General features: G+C 39.2%; 1 protein-coding gene across 3 annotated transcripts in view; it reads left to right on the top strand.

Moving 5' to 3' along the window:
- The first annotated feature begins 422 nt into the window (after positions 1-422).
- The window catches only part of nudt14 (nudix (nucleoside diphosphate linked moiety X)-type motif 14), a 36,666-nt gene continuing 18,528 nt past the window's right edge, over positions 423-18,560 (top strand). For 2 of the 3 annotated variants that reach the window (XM_066677548.1, XM_066677551.1), the window contains exons 1-3: positions 423-643; positions 15,565-15,608; positions 15,831-15,920. In XM_066677548.1, coding sequence (XP_066533645.1) covers positions 563-643; positions 15,565-15,608; positions 15,831-15,920 — 215 coding nt within the window. In that variant the 5' untranslated portion in view covers positions 423-562. The remainder of the gene's footprint in view (positions 644-15,564; positions 15,609-15,830; positions 15,921-18,560) is intronic. The other variant, XM_066677550.1, reaches the window with a different exon arrangement.

The raw sequence follows: 18,560 nt of genomic DNA, 5'->3' as shown, positions 1-18,560 counted from the left end.
GGTTTAAATGTAGATTCAACCTTTAAAATAAATAAATAAATGATAAAGATTCACCCCAACCAACTGAAAACAAACTAAACATGCCTGTGTGCAACAGACTGCGGATTTATTGTTGTCAGTTTTGTATTTAGACGCAGGTTTATTTAAGTTGCACGCCTCACAAACCGGGTCCCTGTTAGAAGTGTACTAATCATTAACAGATATAATAGTTTAGCAGTGTTTGTGGTTGGGGTTTGGGCGGGAAGAGAAACAGCTACTAAACGCTCAGGCGCCAAAATACGCTCCAGGTTCAACATTGGGCGGGAAACGAACACTTCCCCTTTCTTTTTCTTTACACTTCTTTAAAACAATACGGTTTTCACAGTTAGAGGCTGTTCATGTGATTCTTTCAAAGGTTTGATTTGAAAACACATGCGCGAAAACGGATCCTCTGCGTGTCCCTTTCAGGCTTCCGTACAGAGTCGGTCTCCTCACTGTAGGCTGATCTGCGGCTAAAGCTGTGGTGGGAAGCGCCGCTAGGCAGCTCTCTCTCTCCTTCTATCTCTTGTCTCTTTCTCAAACAATGGAGCACATTAATAATATCCAGGTCGTTCCGTGCACCAGCTCGAATTATCTGAAACCGTTCACGGTGCACTATAGCCAGGTGAGTCCGAATTAAAGGCCATAGTCTTGGTGGTAGCACTCGGGTTTTGTTGCTAGCAGCAGCCCAGCCCCCATTCATCCTTCACCAACATCAACAGCATCAGCTCTTAATGTCAGCCAGCGGATCTCCTGGCTTGCATGATCCTCTCACTCTAGTAAACGTGCTTTTCCGAGTTGATGTCGAAATCGAATGGATTTAGCATTACATTGACAGACACAGGGGAATCCCTTCCTTCATAATAATGCACATGCTTCCCATTATAGTTCGCCTAGCTCACTGAAATACATCTTTACACCCACTGAACCGAGAAATCTGAAGAACTAATGCTCAGCATGTGTTGCGACACCAGAAGTGCTTTCTCTTTTCTTTTTTTTTTATTTTAAGCATGGGTTTGTTTTGCAGTGCTTTCTGTATTTGTAAGCGGGTGGTCCAGTATACACAAAGGGGCACTCCACCAAGTTTTGAAAATGTTAGTAATTTAATTCTTGGATTTAAACAAAGTCATTAGGAGTGGTTTGATCAGCATTGGTGCTTTGCAGAGAAATCAGCCAGGAGCCACAGGTTCAATATTATATGCATTTAAAAATATATCTTGTTGTTTTTAATCAGAAACAATTTGTATTTGTTTGATGTAATATATGTTACATCGAAACACTGAGTTGTTTTTTAGTCTAGAATGACATTTAATCTAAATCACCCCCAGATTATTTGAATTATTAATGTGAAATTATTGAAAAAAACAAATCATGGGAATTGCCTTGTGTGGACGCAAGTCTTTATCTCATTTAAAACCTGTGCATTCAGATATAATAGAAAAAATAACCACCATGTCTTATGTTTGTTATAACATGGAATACTTCTGTGTGATAGATACCTCACTGAGCAGCAGAGACAGGGCATTTAGGAGAAAAGCAGTTTCCTTTATTTTCCTTTAGATTTACTGTTGAGGATGAGAAAAGTTTACCAAACCAACAGATGCTTTAATCAGGAAATGTAATCAAGTTATAATCCTGGCTGAATAACACTTTGGATAAATACATTGTGTTCAGCCAATCAGGAAAGAGCAGACCACACTTTTGTCTGGTTCAGGTTTGATACAGCAGATTGTTTGCATAGTTTCCATAACAACAGAGAAATTCCCACATGGCAGGCAGTTGAACTACGGCAAGAAAAAGCACAGACACTCTGGAAAACTGATATTGGCCATGTATTTTTGTCGAGAAATATTAATGATGTTTCACTGGTACAAAATAACTGATACAAAAAAATATATATAGCTGTTAAAACTGTATCATGCTGTATGTGTTATATGTTGTTCTCTCTGGTGCTTTTGTCATCTAACCTTGATAACATCATCACTGGCATTTATTTCATGGTGTCTCTGGATCAGCAAAGACCATAGAAGCAAATCCATAGACGTTTCCTGAGTTAACATCTTTTTTCCTTCTGTTGACCTGACATGCATTAAGACCTTTGTTTTCTTGGGGCATCTGCGAGTGTTTCCTCCCTGATTGTTCCGCTGCATCTGTGCTTTACAGTTTATACGTTTTTCACTGTGCAGTAAGGCTTCCTCTGTGTGAAGTTAAAGTGGCAATCCTCAGTCCTAGGCCCATTGTTCTTGGCAAGATGTCTTAGTCATCCACATCCGCTGCTTGCTGCTGGTATGGGTGGAATGCATGGTGCAATCACGCCAGATGCTCATGGGACTATCGCTCACTGTCGTAATGCGGGGCTGTCAAGGTGACACACTATGTACTAGCAAGTCACTTTTGGACCACTCTCAGCTCACGTGCTTGTTTGGAAGATGCAGTGTGTCCAGCTAGAGGTCATTGCCAAACTAGACTAAGGACGTGAATTGCTCAAACATGGTTAGATATGCTGTGCTGTTGTTGGTGTTTTGAAATGATAAAAGATTAAATGATTATTTTGGTTTTAAATTGTATCTTATTTGCAGTATTACTGACTCATCGCTTGGCACAGAATCAGAGTAAGAAAAGGATATTTTTGTCATGGAGAGGTTTGCTCATCATCAGGACCTCTATTAGCCTTTACATTATGTTTCAGATTAATAGCTGTATTGTTAAATCTGCTCAACATCTGCTTACATTATTAATGAAAATATCTATTCATTGCCTCACAGAAGTTCGCTGGTGTTTGTTTTTTGTCCTATCTGACATACACTCTTTAGCTTTGTCTTTCGGTGTTATAACTAATGAACTTAAACATGCTTTGCAGTGGAAAGTTGAGTATAAGATGTGTTTCTAGGCTTACCTGATCATTATAAAGTGAGGCAGATGTGTGCAAACAAAGGAAATCAGGAGCAAAATATGTTCTAAAATAGCAGTTATAATCCGTGTCAGACCAGTTTTAAAGTTATGAAGCAATCATTATGGAGATTATGCATGCACTGATTTGTGATATGCCAGTACAAAACTGTTCTTGTACATATCTGCCAATATAAAAGCATATAGTAAGTGCAAAATTCACTTGTCATCAGATATCTGACGTCTCTAGCAATTCTACTTTTCCATATTAAAGTCCTGACTAGAAGTAAAGCAGGTGCTGTAAACAGATTTGAAATATCAAATAACCTTAAGTTTCATCAACAACTACAGAGACTAAATGGCACATACATATTTCTCCCTTTGCCTGTCTTTTGCAGCAACAGCAGCAGCTGCATCACTGAGTCATTGCGCTCTGCCACCCACACGTCCCTGCTGGCACCCTGTAGCAGGAGAATTCTGCTGCCAGCCTGCACCTTCCTGTACTGCCACTGCCTTACTGGCTCCTCATCTTGGTCACCTGGCCACCACACCCTTACCAGGTTTAACCTGAGGCTTAGAATTACTCCTGTGCAAGGTTTAGTGCTGTTTGTCACCTGTGGAGCATGCCAAAGACTAAAGCTATGGGGATTAGCAATTGATTCCTTTGCAATGAAAGTCCACTGCCAAGCATCCTCTTCATGGGCTTTAACTTGGCTGTGGTTTCTCAGTGCAAATGCCTGGGCCTTGTAGAGTACTGTGCATGAAATGGCTTGGTCACATAGGAGATCAAAAAAGTTATGTTTTCAAAGTACTTGATTCAGTATTTAATTTTCATGGATGGGGAGTGTCCATAGGTGTGAGTGAATGTGTGTGTCTGTGTTGCCCTGTGAAGGACTGGCGCCCCCTTCAGGGTGTATTCTCGCCTTGCGCCCAATGATGCCAGGTAGGCTCTGGATCCACCGCGACCCTGAACTGGATAAGCGGTTACAGATAATGAATGAATGAATGAATGAGGATGGGTGAAAATTGTATTTTTAATATGTGTCTCTCTTTAATTTTGAGAATGAACATGTGCAACATGAACTAATATCTCCTGTGTGATGTTTGAGGCTGAAAGCAGTGTAGTTACACAAAATGGATGTTGTTGGTGTTTTGTATGTAGGTACAGTAATTGTCAGATTCTATCCCATCAGGGTCCTCCAGTGGATTAAATTGCAATTAATTAGTCATCTGGTTGGATAATGAAATGCTGTCCACACTCAGCTTCCAGAGTGCTTCCTGTGCAGAGTTGCAAGTTGTTCTTGTCCCACGAGCCAGCAGCTGAGCCAACATGGTCAACTACTCCAGCTGTCAGCCTGCTGCTTTAGCCATGGGGGTCCAAGCCAGGGAGGTGGGATATCAAAGAAGAGTGTGTTGCAGAGAGAGGGGGAGTTGCTGGATTAGAGCAAGGGGCCGGTGGGTGGACAACGGTGCGCATCGGGTGGGGAAGAACAGATGAGGAACAATAGGCCCAGGCAGGCTGGAGCGAGCAGAGGGGTGAGAAGGCCATGGGAAACGTGTGGCAGCTATCGGCCCAGCACCAGGCCGCTGGGCGCACTCAATAGGCACAGGAAATGGGATTTGCACAAGACAGATGTGCGGGAAAGAGAACAGAGGTGATGAATGCATTAAAGCCTAATGAGCAAGAAGATGTGAGAGCAGCCTGTATGTGCTTCTCAAGAAAGCTGTTTTGCTTTATTTTCTTCACAACAAAAAACAAATGTAAGAAGGGAAAATAGTTGTCCTAGTGTTTTTTGTTTGTTGTTGTTGTTTTTTAAAATCTATTAATTTTCAAATAATTAATTAATTATTTTACTTATTTATTTTTTGGCCATGGCTCATTTAATATTAAGTAACTTTCTGCTGATATCATATCTGAACCAAATTTTGTATTTTTGTACATATGAACACGCCATCTGCAATAAAGATGTAGTTTGGTGAAAAGTCAGATTTACACAAATTTCCACTTAATTCTATACGAATCACCCACACATTTTTGATTTCTTTAGCTTTAAACTGAAGCTACAAGACGGGTGTTGCTTAAAGTCAGTGGTCACCCAAAGCTTTTCTGTAAATACATCCCAGAACCTTTCCCAAACTGCTCAAATTGCATCCTAGGTAATCATTAAGGTTGCACAGTCTTGTTGGCTCAACTTCCTGTATATGCACATCATGCATGTTGTCATGCCCTAGATTACAGCCACTGTTTCTGTTTTAAACTTAAAGTACCTTTTAAAGTCATATAAAATCCACCCAGTTACGTAAGATTTGCGTGGCTATGCAATAACGTTATTAAAGATAGCATTCACAGTGTTGCCCTTCACATGTTATTTTTAAAGGAACATTCCTTTAACATTATAATGGCATTATTTAGTTTAGCCAGTTTTGACATATGCCAGCGAGCTCAACTGCAGGCAAACCTCTGATATTACAGGAATTATGTGGAAATGTGTTCGTTTTACACTTTCAGGTATTTTTCACTGTAAACATTTCAATTGCTTGTTAACTCCAGGAAACATCTTACTGCAGAAAGTTGAGTAACACCAGTTTATGTCATCTTTACAACAGCAGTGTAAGTGCAGATAAGAGCACAGACAAGCCTATTTAAAAGATGACTTGTTAAGTGACAGGATCTGTTTTTTCCAATTGCATTAAGGCATCTTTGAACTGGACATATAATTATCTTAGTGCTCTGCTGCACTGTGCCTAGTTAAGATGCCTTGAGGAGTAGATCGGCAGGTGGCCAGTGGGGTCAACAATGACCTTTGACCTCTTCCGGTGGTGGGGCGTGTGGTCTTTGTTGACACACTGCTCATCAGCATGGGGAAGGAAAGGTGAGATGCACACTTGTGCCTCGGTCTCATTGTTTTGAGGGACAGCTTGTTGAGGCAATCAGGAGTCCCTGCCATTTTCTTTTGCTCACTCATTGTCTCACGCGGTCATAAGTCTATTTTTGCAACCCGTATGTGTTCTGTTTTATCATTAGAGGCATCCTTTTGTGGCGTCTTCTGCCCTAGTTATTACTCTGGAACTCTCAAGAGATTTGCAGTGGGAACGTGCCACCAGTAGTGCAGTAGCACTGTCACCCGTCTTATGGGAGCCAGTGAGTAGAAAAGCCATTTCTGTTTCCCAACATTGTATGGCCTTCGTTTACTGGTAACCTCAAACCACTTCCTTAGCCCAGCTAGATCTATGAAGTCTATAATAGTGAGGGTTGGGTGGCGACTGTGGCTGGGGGGGTTTAGGCTGCCATTCAGAGCATTGTATTTACGTCCTGTGTATCACTTCCCTGCGAGATTGTGGATTGTTCGTGGGAACAATGATGTTTAGGGTTCTGAAAAGCTTCATAAATCACTCAGATGGTAATATAAAGTACAGTGTTGTCTCCTTTTAGATGGGGTGTAATGTTCTGACAGGCAGCTTTTCCCAAGTTAAGGCAGAACTCTGTGACAAACAAAATGTCCTCTAAATAGAACACTACAGTGGCTTTGGAAGAGGCCTGATATATATTGTGTTGCCACATCAGTTGATTGATTAGACTTGTTTTGCCATCCATCATGGCCCTGTATAATTGAGACTAAAATAATTGAGGATCATAAAAGGGCTCGTCCGTTAAGCTTCTAGTTTCCCTGGACCTTGGAGAGAGCCTTTTGGGTATGTATGATGGGACAGAATAGCGAGTGGAGGTGGGGATTGACTGGAGTAGAGACGGCAGATGGAGACAAAGAGGTTGAGCTCTTCTCTCTTTCAGTCCTGCCTCAGCCTTTTGGAGAGCAGGAAAAAGTATGGGGGGGACACAAAACCATTTTAAACTAAATCAGCTACCACTATCTAAGCCTCCCTACACGTTTTACACACATGCACACACACATTAATGATGTTTGGATTTGGCTATAATAAAAACTCATTAATCAATGGTTATTGCTCATTTTGTTACTTTTGACTTATTAGTGCTTGAGTGCACACGAATGTACCCGTTGACCACATGCAGAGACAGCTATAGCCCCTGTCAGGAAGCCTCTGGTGGTTTATGCAGTGAGGGCTTTGTTTGATGTCTGGTGGGTTCAGTTACACTGGTTGCTACTTGATGTAATTGCTGCCTTATTATTTACCTTGGTGATCTGGATTGTTTATGCTGAAGTGCTGAGGACTCCATTAGCCTATGTACACAAGTGAGGTGACGTGTGTTTGGGGTGTGTGTGTGTGTGGTGGTGGGGGGGGGGGATGTGCAAGCTATTGTTTGTGTGACAAGTGGAAGTATCAGATTCCATCCAATGAAGCCAAGGCATGCATAAATGAAAATAAACAAAAATATATTTGGAGATGTCCATGTAAACACTTGTTCAACCTTGATTTTGAGTCTTGCTCTGTTTGTTCAGGGTGTGCTTTGGATGGTTGTGCACTGTATGTCTAAACAGCACTTGTAGTATTTATTTATTATATTTAATGTTTACTCAGCAAGGGATCTAATTTTAGCATTCCTCCCGTTATCGTCTAACACGCCTTACTTCAGTTAATAAAGTAAATGGAATGGGCCCTTAAGACGGCATCAGGGATTCCCCCGAGGAGAAATGGTGAGTCAGATTGGACAAGAACATGTTAAAACCAGCATTGACACGTGGCATTAATATTTGTTTAAAAAAACACACAAAGTTTCGTTGCTGAAAAGTTTCGTTGAAAAGCACCCCCTTGTGTAGCAGTTCCTAAATAAGACTGTGTGACACCAATTTGTGGAGAATTGTGTAGCCAACAGCGGGGAAGCATGTGAGTTTGTTTATGTGTGGATTTTTACCACCACTGGGGCTATAACCATGGTAACTCTCAACAGGGCATTTGGGATGAGGCAATAAATGATCACAAGTGTTCACACTATATTTAACTACAAATATTTTTCACTAGATGTCTTACTCCATTAGTTGAATTGCATTACTGTTGATGTTCATTATTTAGCCTGTTGGCTAACTGATTAGCATGGTTACCTTTGTCACATTTGACTCTGTAGACAGTCTGTAGGGAACTTAAAGTGCTGTAATGTGACAAATCAAAAAAACTGAAAATTAGTTGCTGTTGGTAGCAGTAATTGTATTGCTGTGTGTACATCTACAATAAATGTACAATAAAAAATAAATATACATAGGTCTATAGATTCAGTGCTGATCTAAATAATGTTTCGATATAATTAACAAATAGTGAGTTGTTTTTTGGCTGAAATAAGATTTACACTAAATATTATGGGTTGTGTTTTTAAAAAAAAAAAAAAAAAAAAAAAAAGGACATTCCAAGTGGAAATGCCGTGCTGACCATTGTGAGCTGCTTCATTCATATTTCAGCCAATGACATCTCATCTAATGCCACAAGTGTATATAAAAAGTATTTAACTTTTTTTCATGAGGCTAAATGAATGGTAAAACATCTTCTAAATTAAATTCATAATTCAAGTCCAGAACTAAAGCAGCTAACCCTGGAAACCGAACGTATCCTGATTGACTACAGTTGAGCTAAGGGGAATTTGTTTAACTTTTTGTTGATGTAAATACTATCAGGCCAGTCATGCTGTGACTTTGGTACTTCAAAATAGATAGTGGTAGCTGCAAGCTGCCTTCATTTTCCCTCTTACCGATGATCTCTGCAGGGGTTTAATTGCCACCTGCACTCCTCAGCCACACATCCAGAGAGAATCTTGCTTTCCATGAATACACATTAGTAATATGGGCGGGGTGTGATTGCCTGGTGGGGATGGAGTGTGATGAGGGGTTTAAATCCTGGGAAGTTGTACAGCACATGGTGGGAATTAAAAGGCCTCGATTGTAAATGGCAGCATGATGGCAATTGAATTCCTGACAGCTGCTGGGGTCACAGCATTATAAAGTGGGAGCTGGTGGTAATTAGACTTTAAGCACCCAAAAGAACAAGGCCTGCCTCTCTATCCCCATTCAGTTCTGAGTCTTTAATGCAAAGAAGGCCAACGGAGCACATTAATTTTGAAGTCCAACACCCCCCTCTTGGCCCTATAATCTGTATCGTAATCCATGTTGCTGGTGCTTCCCAGGGTCCCAAAGGGCTTTTCTTGCTGACCTATTGAGTGGCCCTGATAATGAGGAGCCTCTGCCATCTGTCCACGCGCCTTGAGTCCCAGCACAGTGCTTGGTTTCTTGGAGTTCACATACAAAAGTGATTGTGACTCAGCAAAAACATTAGCACATCAAGAAGTTCTGGACTAGAGGGATGTTCCATGAATTAGGACATTCACATCTTGAAACATCAGTGTTTTGCCTGTTAATGGTAAGAAGAAGTTATATTGTAAAGCTTGAGCTTTGACCATATAGCTACTTCTTGCATGTTTTTATGCTATTTTTTGAACCAGTTTTTACCCAAAACCAATTAATGACTGACAGGTAAATTCTCCACAAGCAAATGTTGGTTGAAAACAACACTTGCAGTAGCTTTAAGATACATTTTTAAGTCTTTTGTATCTTTATTATGGCATGATTGTCAGTAAACACTTGTTTCAGCTGTTCAGGCAAGAAATTTAAAATGTTTATGACAGATTTTATTTATAAATAGAAAAACAATAATTATTTAAAAAAATGCCACTGATGGTGATGCCCGAGGAAACAGGTGAAACTGTGGAAACAGGTGAACTGTGTTGTTTAAAGGAACATTATGGAGAGATTTGGTAATTTTGCTCCCACTTTACTTGCACAGTTTAATTCACTTTTACCGCCGTGTCCTAAAATAAAGGGAGAGTGGGGAGGGTGGTGGTATTCTGTTACACTCCTCCAAAAGTTACTTTTACAGAAGTTACAAAAGTGCAATTTCTGAGCACAGAGTAGACCAAGAGAGGCTATATTCTTCCTCGAACAAGTCAGTGGAGCATCACAATGAAGCTGTAATAAGGTAAAAATAGTACGTGGTGCTCCTTTTAAAGCTATCAGAGTATATACCAGACATGAACATTTCAGTCAGACTGAAATGTCCACCCAGTTAATACATGAATATGAAACGTGTAGGACTACAAACTACTGCACATCATAGAAAGATAATGATTTTATTCACTTCTATCTAAAGTGTAGAGTTTAAGTGTAGAATTTCTCACTACTAAACATCAGGGATGGCAAATTCAGGTCCAGAAAGTAAAAATCCTTTCCAGAACACACACTGCCACCTCCTGAGGATAGTTCATGATAATCATAAGAACAAGGAATTTAGAATTGAACTTGGAGAGGATATTTACGTTTGCTTTTACCGTTTGACACCTCATCTTTGGACCATATAGAATAGAAACTTTGTCTCTATGTCCATTTTAAGTATGCTAGCAAAATATTTTTTTTCTCAACCTGTGTTCTCAACTTGTCAATACATTTAATATCTTTTGTTCTACATGTTCGAGTAGTAGAACTATAGAGAAGGTGTGAACACCAATTGTCCTCGTGCAACAAGCAGCATACCACGTGTGCTCATCCTGCAGCAATTTTCCAGGCCAACTACATACGTTGAAATCTTAATGATGAAGACCATGTCATGAGTGCATGCTTAGCAGAGTAACACTTGCTGATCCTAAATGAAGGAGTAGGGGTTGAAACGGCCTGAGGCACAATTACTTGTTTGACACAGGTATTGTTTGATGATGCTGCAGGATATTATGGCAGTAATTATAGAGGACAGCAATGGACCTGAGGTTTATAGTGTGTGTGTGTGTGTGTGAACTGCTTACGATACTTAAACTGTTTTGCGCTCAGCCCCAAGGCCTCTTATGGATCATGTTGTTCCTCTACAACACTTGCACTTTCGGGGCTTGTTGTGTCAGCACCGCGCCCTCATCCCGATTACGTATCTGCTGTGTATGAACTTGCAGCCGCTTCCCTTCATTGAGGCTCCTCTGGCCAGCTGTCACGACACCCTGGGCTTTGAGGAATGTGAAGTCTGACATGCCACCCTTGTGTATGTTTGCTAGTATTAAGATATATATATATATATATATATATATATTTATTTATTTATTTATTTATCTTTCTGTCTCCTCCATATTCTTATGTAAACTCTTCCCATTTTCTTTAAAATTAGCTTTAGGTCAAGCATGATTCACAACAGTATTCAAATTATGTTGTTACTATGATTATTGTTTCATTTTATCTTGTGTAACATTTATATAATTTTCTGCATTAAATTGTAATCTGAGACACCCTACAGAGTCTGGTAACAATGTATCCTGATGAGGAGTAATTATCATCTTGAAAATGTAGGTCCAAAAACATTTTAGTGAACAGGGTAAATGTAAAAAAAGGCTATAAACTAGTATTTCGTTTGATAAAACGCATATTCCCTGGAACTGTGTAGATTAAAAAAAAAAAAAAAAAAATATATATATATATATATTAATTACAGAACGTCAGTCCCGAGTTACAATGTTTCGTGGTTACAACACATCTCCCATTTACTGTATGAAGCCTTGTTTCGACTTAAGTGGTTTTGCGTCGTAAACGTCGTAACGCGAACTTCGTGTTTGCTGTGCGCAGTGGAAAAATACACGGTTACGTGGCTCGGGATAATTAGGGAGGGGGGTTACTGTGCTGAACAAGTGTTCAACGTGGCTGAGACAGGCTTGTATGTACGTATGTTCCGACTTACACCGAAAATCAGTTTTCGATGCGGGTCCGCTTTTCCACCAAAAGAACTTTAACTGATTCCGTTCCTGATTTTTGGAGCCTTGGTTCTTCCCAAGTTTAGAAGGGAACCAAGGAAACATAATCAGTGAAGGGCATCGCTGTGGTTGAATCATGACAGGGTCATTGCTTATTTTTTGTTTACCATGGAGTCAGATCAGAGTGAGATGTAATACGTGTGTAAATGTTGCAGAGTTCTGAGCCATCCTGCTGAGCTGGTGAACAACAGAGAAATCTCAAGCAGAGCCATGGCTCTGAGCAAAGTGCATGGTGTTGCGCCAAACACAGCCCCAGAAACACACACAAATGGAGGGTATTCCTGTTTTGTTTCCTATTATTCATTTATATGAAATGTTGAAGTTTACCACATGCAGCTTGATAATGCTGTATATGAGGCTCAAGCTCTTTCTTGAGTTACTCAGCCTCGACACGCCCACGGATGATGTCACGGTTTGTGCTGAAAGACCAACTCTTCTTTGGTTCCAGTTGAGAACTAACTTATTTGGTTCACGAACCAATTTATGTCTGCGAAAGCATGCCAAACGGTTCTACGTTTATTTTGCGAACTACAGCTGTTCCGGTTCCTCGTTGGTGGAAAAGTGAAGCAGGTTACAGCATTCAACCTCAATATAAGCTTAAAGAAATAGGTTGGAAAGAAATCCAGTTCAGGCTTCAAGGTGGTTGATGCTAGTGTTTTCATCTATGTAGCTGTAGTCTGTTTAGGATTACTTAGTAGCTCAATCCAGTGCAGGCTTTGCACAAAGTGTAATGATTTAGGCATGCAGTTTTGCACAATGCTAATTGCAGAGGTATGAATTTCCAAAGGAGGACACACGTCTTGGCCGACTGACTAGATATGGAGAAAGGGGAAAATTGTGTAAATTTGGTATTTTGCCCAACAGTCGCATTTAGTGTCTGAATTGCCAAATCAATCAGGAATGAACTGATAGAAAAATGCGGGACTGTTACGCAAGATATCTTCCTGTGTGCACATGTGCTCAAAATATGGAGGTGGGCTCTTATGCAGACCTGAGGCCTTGAGCTGTCCACTTGGAAGTGTACCAGCCACCCTGTATCCTCCTCCCCTATCTAAACATGCCCACTTACACCACCACAACTATGTGTTCAAGTACGCACTTGCCACAGAAAGGCCCGTTTTATCCCCACTCTCCTTGCCCCATGGCAGAAAATGATGGATTTCACGCCTACACAAAAATGTTTGGATCACTTTGAAGCATTGAGGAAAAGGACACACACCTCAGCCCTGGCGTGCATTCTGAAGTTTTTTTTTAATTTAATACACTTTTTGATTCTTCAGTAGGCTCCTTCTGAGGAGAATTAAAAAAAAACAGATGGCGTTGTTTGTCATCTGGACATGAATAAGCTGAAGCAAAAACATTGCACACTAATTTTAAACTTGTTAAAACACATTTTTTAGCAAACACTGCATAATCAGGTCAGAGAGGTGTCTGTGTGCTTTAATTAAAAAAATATATACAATTTGTTGTTTACTGAGCCCTCACAGAGTGCTTTCAGAATATTCAGAACTCCAGTGACTGCCTTTTTGGCCTTTGTTCTGAACATACGATATATATATATATATATATATATATATATATATATATATATATATGATTTTCTTTTTTCTTTTATAAAACGTTCACGAAAACTTACCAGGAGATCATCAGAAGCATTGTCCTCAGTAATATACAGAATCGCAAGATGGAAATTAAGAGAGGATTGCAAAACATGTGCCTAGTTTAATTGTTTTAATGTGTGTTTAATAAACCTTTTTTTCTGTTTTTTCTGCTCAGTAAACTACAGCAGCATAGCCCTCTCTTGGGGTGCTGAAGTTCTAGGTGGTTGAGGGATTGTAGTCATGTCTGTGCTTAATGAGACACACCACTAAGAACTTGCACAGATGTGATTTGTCCCACTTTCACCATCTCCCAAAAAAACCCCCAACACATTTTGGAGTTGAAAAGCCCCTTTATTAGCATGGGTGGTAGGTGAGCCTAAAACAAACGTGACCCTGTTGGGCCACTGGCCGTGCTTCAGTTAATGAGGCTGCATGCAGGGTCACTCTCCACACTGCTGTTTTAGTCCAGCGCCTCAGGTTAAGCATGAATGTTTCAGTTAATGGAAGTTGCTGTTTATTAACCTAGTATGCCTGCCACTACGATTGGTCGGGTCAGGCCAGGCCAGGATGGGGGCTCTGCATTTTTTGAATAGCAAAGTGTCTGTTGACTTGGAGCTACAGTGAGGTCTCAGTGGTTGCTATTGTCCTAATTGATGAGGTTTTGTTATTACACCGCTGACCTAGAAGCCCAACACAGCTGTTTCTTTCGTAGAATATAAAGAATGATTAAATAAATGGAGGCCTGCTGTCATGTTAATCCCATACTGATATCAAAAAACATGTTGAATGATGACGCAAAGTGAATTGTTCTGGCTTTTCTCTCTTCTTTTAACAGTGAAGTTAAGCGTATTGTGATTGTGGACACTGCTATCATAAAACAAAAGTTGAGCTCAACATATGGAAAAATTATTTAATTATTTAAAAATTAAAATATTATTTAACCAAATCTTGGTGAATTCGAACAGAATTTCCTATGTTTGCTATATATTTTTCTTCACTGTTTAAAATTGACAAAAACTATTTGTGTAGGTGTCAACATTAAAATACAGGTGAAAAAATTACATATTTGTTTAATTTGATTTAAATCTTGCTAGTTTCAATCGAATCACCTTTAATTTGTGAATCTGAACAAGACACCCTAGGAAAATTTGTTTGAGATCTTTGAAAAAATTTCAGCATTTTAATGGTAGTATATTTGTAGCTTCAGCTATTTCACAGAAGGCTTTGGCATTTGGTGTACTTCAGTGATCAAGTTCATTATCAGATTACATTTTAAACACCGGGTAAAGAAGCTGTTGTGTTGTGTAGCTGTGTATACATTCTTGTTTCCTAGCTCCACATGTTTGCAGTACGGTGTAATCATTTGTACATCCACTTATTTAAATTCAAGTTTTATTTATATAAACACTGGGTAACTCTATGTCCTTCATCATATTTTATGGATGTGAACACACACACACACACCCACCCACACACACAGCGACCGCAGGCCGGGAACCACAGCTTAAGGATTTTCCTGCATGTCTGCTCTTGTGAGAGACACGTTTAGAAGAATCCTATCTCAAGTGATTAGACATGCCACTAATTTCAGCTGCACAAGACAAACTGAAAATGTGTGTTTTATTTAATTTACTGTGAAGTAAAACACTGACTCAGAAGTGGGCAATTGGGCAATTTTTAATTATTGCAAAGCAGTTTTGGGACTGGAAGATCCTGGGTTCTATCCCCACAACCCGCAGGAAAATCCACAGATAAAATGTCCTTGAGCAAGAGCCCCTAACTCCCAAAATTTGTGTCAGGAAAGGTTAAATGAAGTGGTGAAGTATCCTTGTGCTTTATTGGCACACTATAACAGTACAATTTCACATGACTTTTTAGATGTGACATTTTAAGCATATTGTGTTCTGTGTCAAAATATTTTGATACATATTGTGTATTGTTGACATATCTTTAAGCATGGTCATATGATACTTCTATTATATCACCCACTCCTAGGATCAGCACATACAACTTAGTGATCCTCTGGGCATAATCTGCAACCCCAGCTCTAATAAAAAGTCAAGTTCATCATGTGCATTTATTTAACAGGTCTATTAAATTATACTGTGTTCTGTAGGAGATTAAAGGCCTGTGATTTGAACTTGGTATGACCGGTGATGAGAGTAAAATAAAAAATCATAAGCAGTACAATTACAAATACATTACACTTTCAGCTATACAGAAAAAGATAGTAGTTAATTATGGCCAATATATTATGTAGAGTATTTGTAACTTATATATACATATTTCTTTTTATGTATTTTTTTCTCTTTACAGAATGGAACAAAAAAGTCCTGGGATTTCATGCAAACTCATGACAGGTGAGTATTCAGCTAGTTTTTCTTGAGTTTCTCATCTCAAAAACTGATTGACACTATTTTTCTAAATGCTTGGCCCACTGACATATTTCACTGCATTACATATTAATCACAGTTTGAAGGTTCATCATGTCAGTCACACAAGTGTTTAAGCCCCACCTGTTTCTAAGCATGCAAGAAAACACTTAATTTAATGATTTTTTTTCCCTTTTCTTTTCTTGGAAGTAATGCAGAGAAAGGACCTGGAGAGCCAGAAGCAGTTGTAGACTGCTACAGTGAGATTCACTTGCGGAGCTGTGCTAATTTGGCCTACCTGTTTGTGGCTAAGGTTATTTCCTAGCTAGCTAAGGCAGGGTAGCTAAATTAATAATTAACTATTATTAACTTGGTTTGTTAGTCATTACCAAAAAAACTGCCTCTAAATACAAAGTAATAGATCCCTAAATTAAGTTAAGCTAAAACAAGACAATAATGAGTTCCAATTGAAACCCACATGCACCGAATGTTGAACACTTTTACAAAATAACAGTACATTTCTTGGCTTTAATTGGCTTTGACTGTTGTCTTCTATTTAAACTGTGCTAAAAATAAACCTTACAGCCGCGTCTAGTGTAAAAGTTAATCAGGCAGAACCCAGATTTACCGACATGAATGTATATGTATGTTAACACGCGCACACATTGATCAGCCACAATATTAAGAACACCTACCTTGTATTGAACAATCGTTGTCCATTTTATCAGCTCCACTGACCATTGGAGCACTTTGTAGTTCTTTGTAGTTACAGACTCTAGTTCACCTGCTGCTCTGTGTATTTTGTTTGTACCCTTTCACCCTGTTCTTCACTGGTCAGGACCATCTTAGAATAGGTGTTATTTGGGCGGTAGATCATTCACAGCTCTGTTGAACGAGTAAAAATTCTGCATGTGTATCTCACTCACAAGACTTCTTATACTCACTATCACTGGGTTTGGTCATTTCAGATGAGACTTGAGTTTGTTCCACTGTATTACAGAAGTGTAGGGTTAATGAACTCCATTTGGCACATGTTTATTTTTCCAGGTGTTCAACTGAGAATTCAGTCAGCAGCAAAATATGCATAAAAAAAAAAAACAATTATATTTGCTCTTTGTGCATAAGAACCAGAACTTGTTTGGCATTGCAGATTTTTATTTATTTATTGTGATTGTGATTTATTGTTATTCTCATGTTGACATTACGTTTGTTATAATTAATGTGGTGGCACATGATATCCTTTTTTGTAGATCTGCAAAAATGTAATTGCAGTTTTCTCCAATGGTTGAGAAGGGTATGATGTTCTGTTTCACTTCTTTCACGCTGGGCGTTCACCCTGAGTTCACTCTTCACTGAAATCAAAATCAGAAATACAAAAGCACTGCTACAGCTTTCAACACAAACTCTGGTATTGCACAACAGTCTTTAGTGATTCCAAAATCAAAGGACTTCAGTTTGGGTGTCCTGGAGGAAGCCAAACACTGTGTGATGGGGGGGTTCAGCTAATGGGGGCAATTGCAGATGATGAAAAAGTAATGATGACTGGATTAATAAAACTTTTTTTTAAAGTGTTCTATCCAGACCATTATCCTAGTATTTCCAGTGGAGGAATTTTTCACCATCTGCACTGTACTTTAATTTAATTAACTTTAATACAACCTGGAGAGATAAGAACATGGTGGCCTGGAATCTCTCACATCTGTGCTAGAAAAGTAAGATTACTAGAGCACTTCTGGTTAGAGCAGCTGTTGAGCTCTCCAGACAGGTTGAAGTGTTCAGTGGCAATACAACTGAGATTCTGGCTGCCAGAAAAAAAAAGTCCACTCCGCCTACTGCACCCACACGGGCCCTGGGGTGATTGCACTTAAAATCTGCCTACCTATGCTTCTAGAATTTTCCACAGCAGCCGCAAGATCATGCCTGACCTTTTATATTGAGTTAACTTAAAGTTATTGAATGCCATTGTAGGGGTTAGGCCCCTGTGGATAATGTCAGGGCTGATGGACTCATTTTTCTTTATAGTGCTATTATTTATTTATTTATTTTTTAGACAAATGTTATTGAGAAATGCTGAGAAACAAAAAGGAAATTTCTCACAGAAAGTGATTTAATTTACGTTTACAGCAGAGTCCAAACTCTCCCTGAGCTTAAACACTGCCAGAACAAGGGCTGGTACTCAGGGAGCAAACTATATACTTTACATATAAGAATTAACCTGTAGTAAACAAAGCAGAGTGATGTGACTGAAGAAGTTTGGGGAGTCAGTAGTAATTGTTCATGGAAATGAAAACTGTATAGAGACACAAAATAGCAATGTATTTTCTATTGTTTAAACTAGGCACCTGTAAATACTTTTGTGCATCTCTGGCCTTTTTACTCAAACAAATTAAAATATTTCACTTTGCCATTTGGTGAATTGATGTGTTGTTTTGCTGGACTGTTTGGTGTGATGATGTATGGGTTTGTTTTGGTGTGTGTGAGTGAGAGACAGAATGTGGAAGGGCCTTTAGTCGAAAGGTAAAACCATTAAGAGGAGCATCTGTTCAGGTCATTAGTGCCACTGCTTCAGTTCTTTTTGAGGACTCCTCTGATCTTGGGAGGTAAGAAACTGTAATTTGTGTCAATTGTCTTTCATGAGGAAGACTTGGGCTTTGGGGAGGAGAGGGAGAACATTTAGATCTCCTGGTTGAGACAATTGACTCTGACAAATATATTTTCATAGTGATTATATCAGGTAAATGGCAATATGACACATTCCACAATATTTTGTCACAGTGTGTCAGTAGGCAAGGTTTTAAGGGTGAACAATAGTTGTGATCTACCAAAATCCTGTTTTATATGTGTATTATAAAACAAAACTGAGAATTTAAATAAAACACTTTGACTATTATACTTTCACATTTGTTTTTTTTTTTTTAAGTTTAACATATTTCAAACATC

Source organism: Hoplias malabaricus, chromosome 7 (genome assembly GCF_029633855.1).
Source record: "Hoplias malabaricus isolate fHopMal1 chromosome 7, fHopMal1.hap1, whole genome shotgun sequence".
Classification (NCBI taxonomy): domain Eukaryota; kingdom Metazoa; phylum Chordata; class Actinopteri; order Characiformes; family Erythrinidae; genus Hoplias; species Hoplias malabaricus.
Note: the sequence above shows the minus strand (reverse complement) of the source record. Positions and strands in the feature narration are given on the sequence as shown.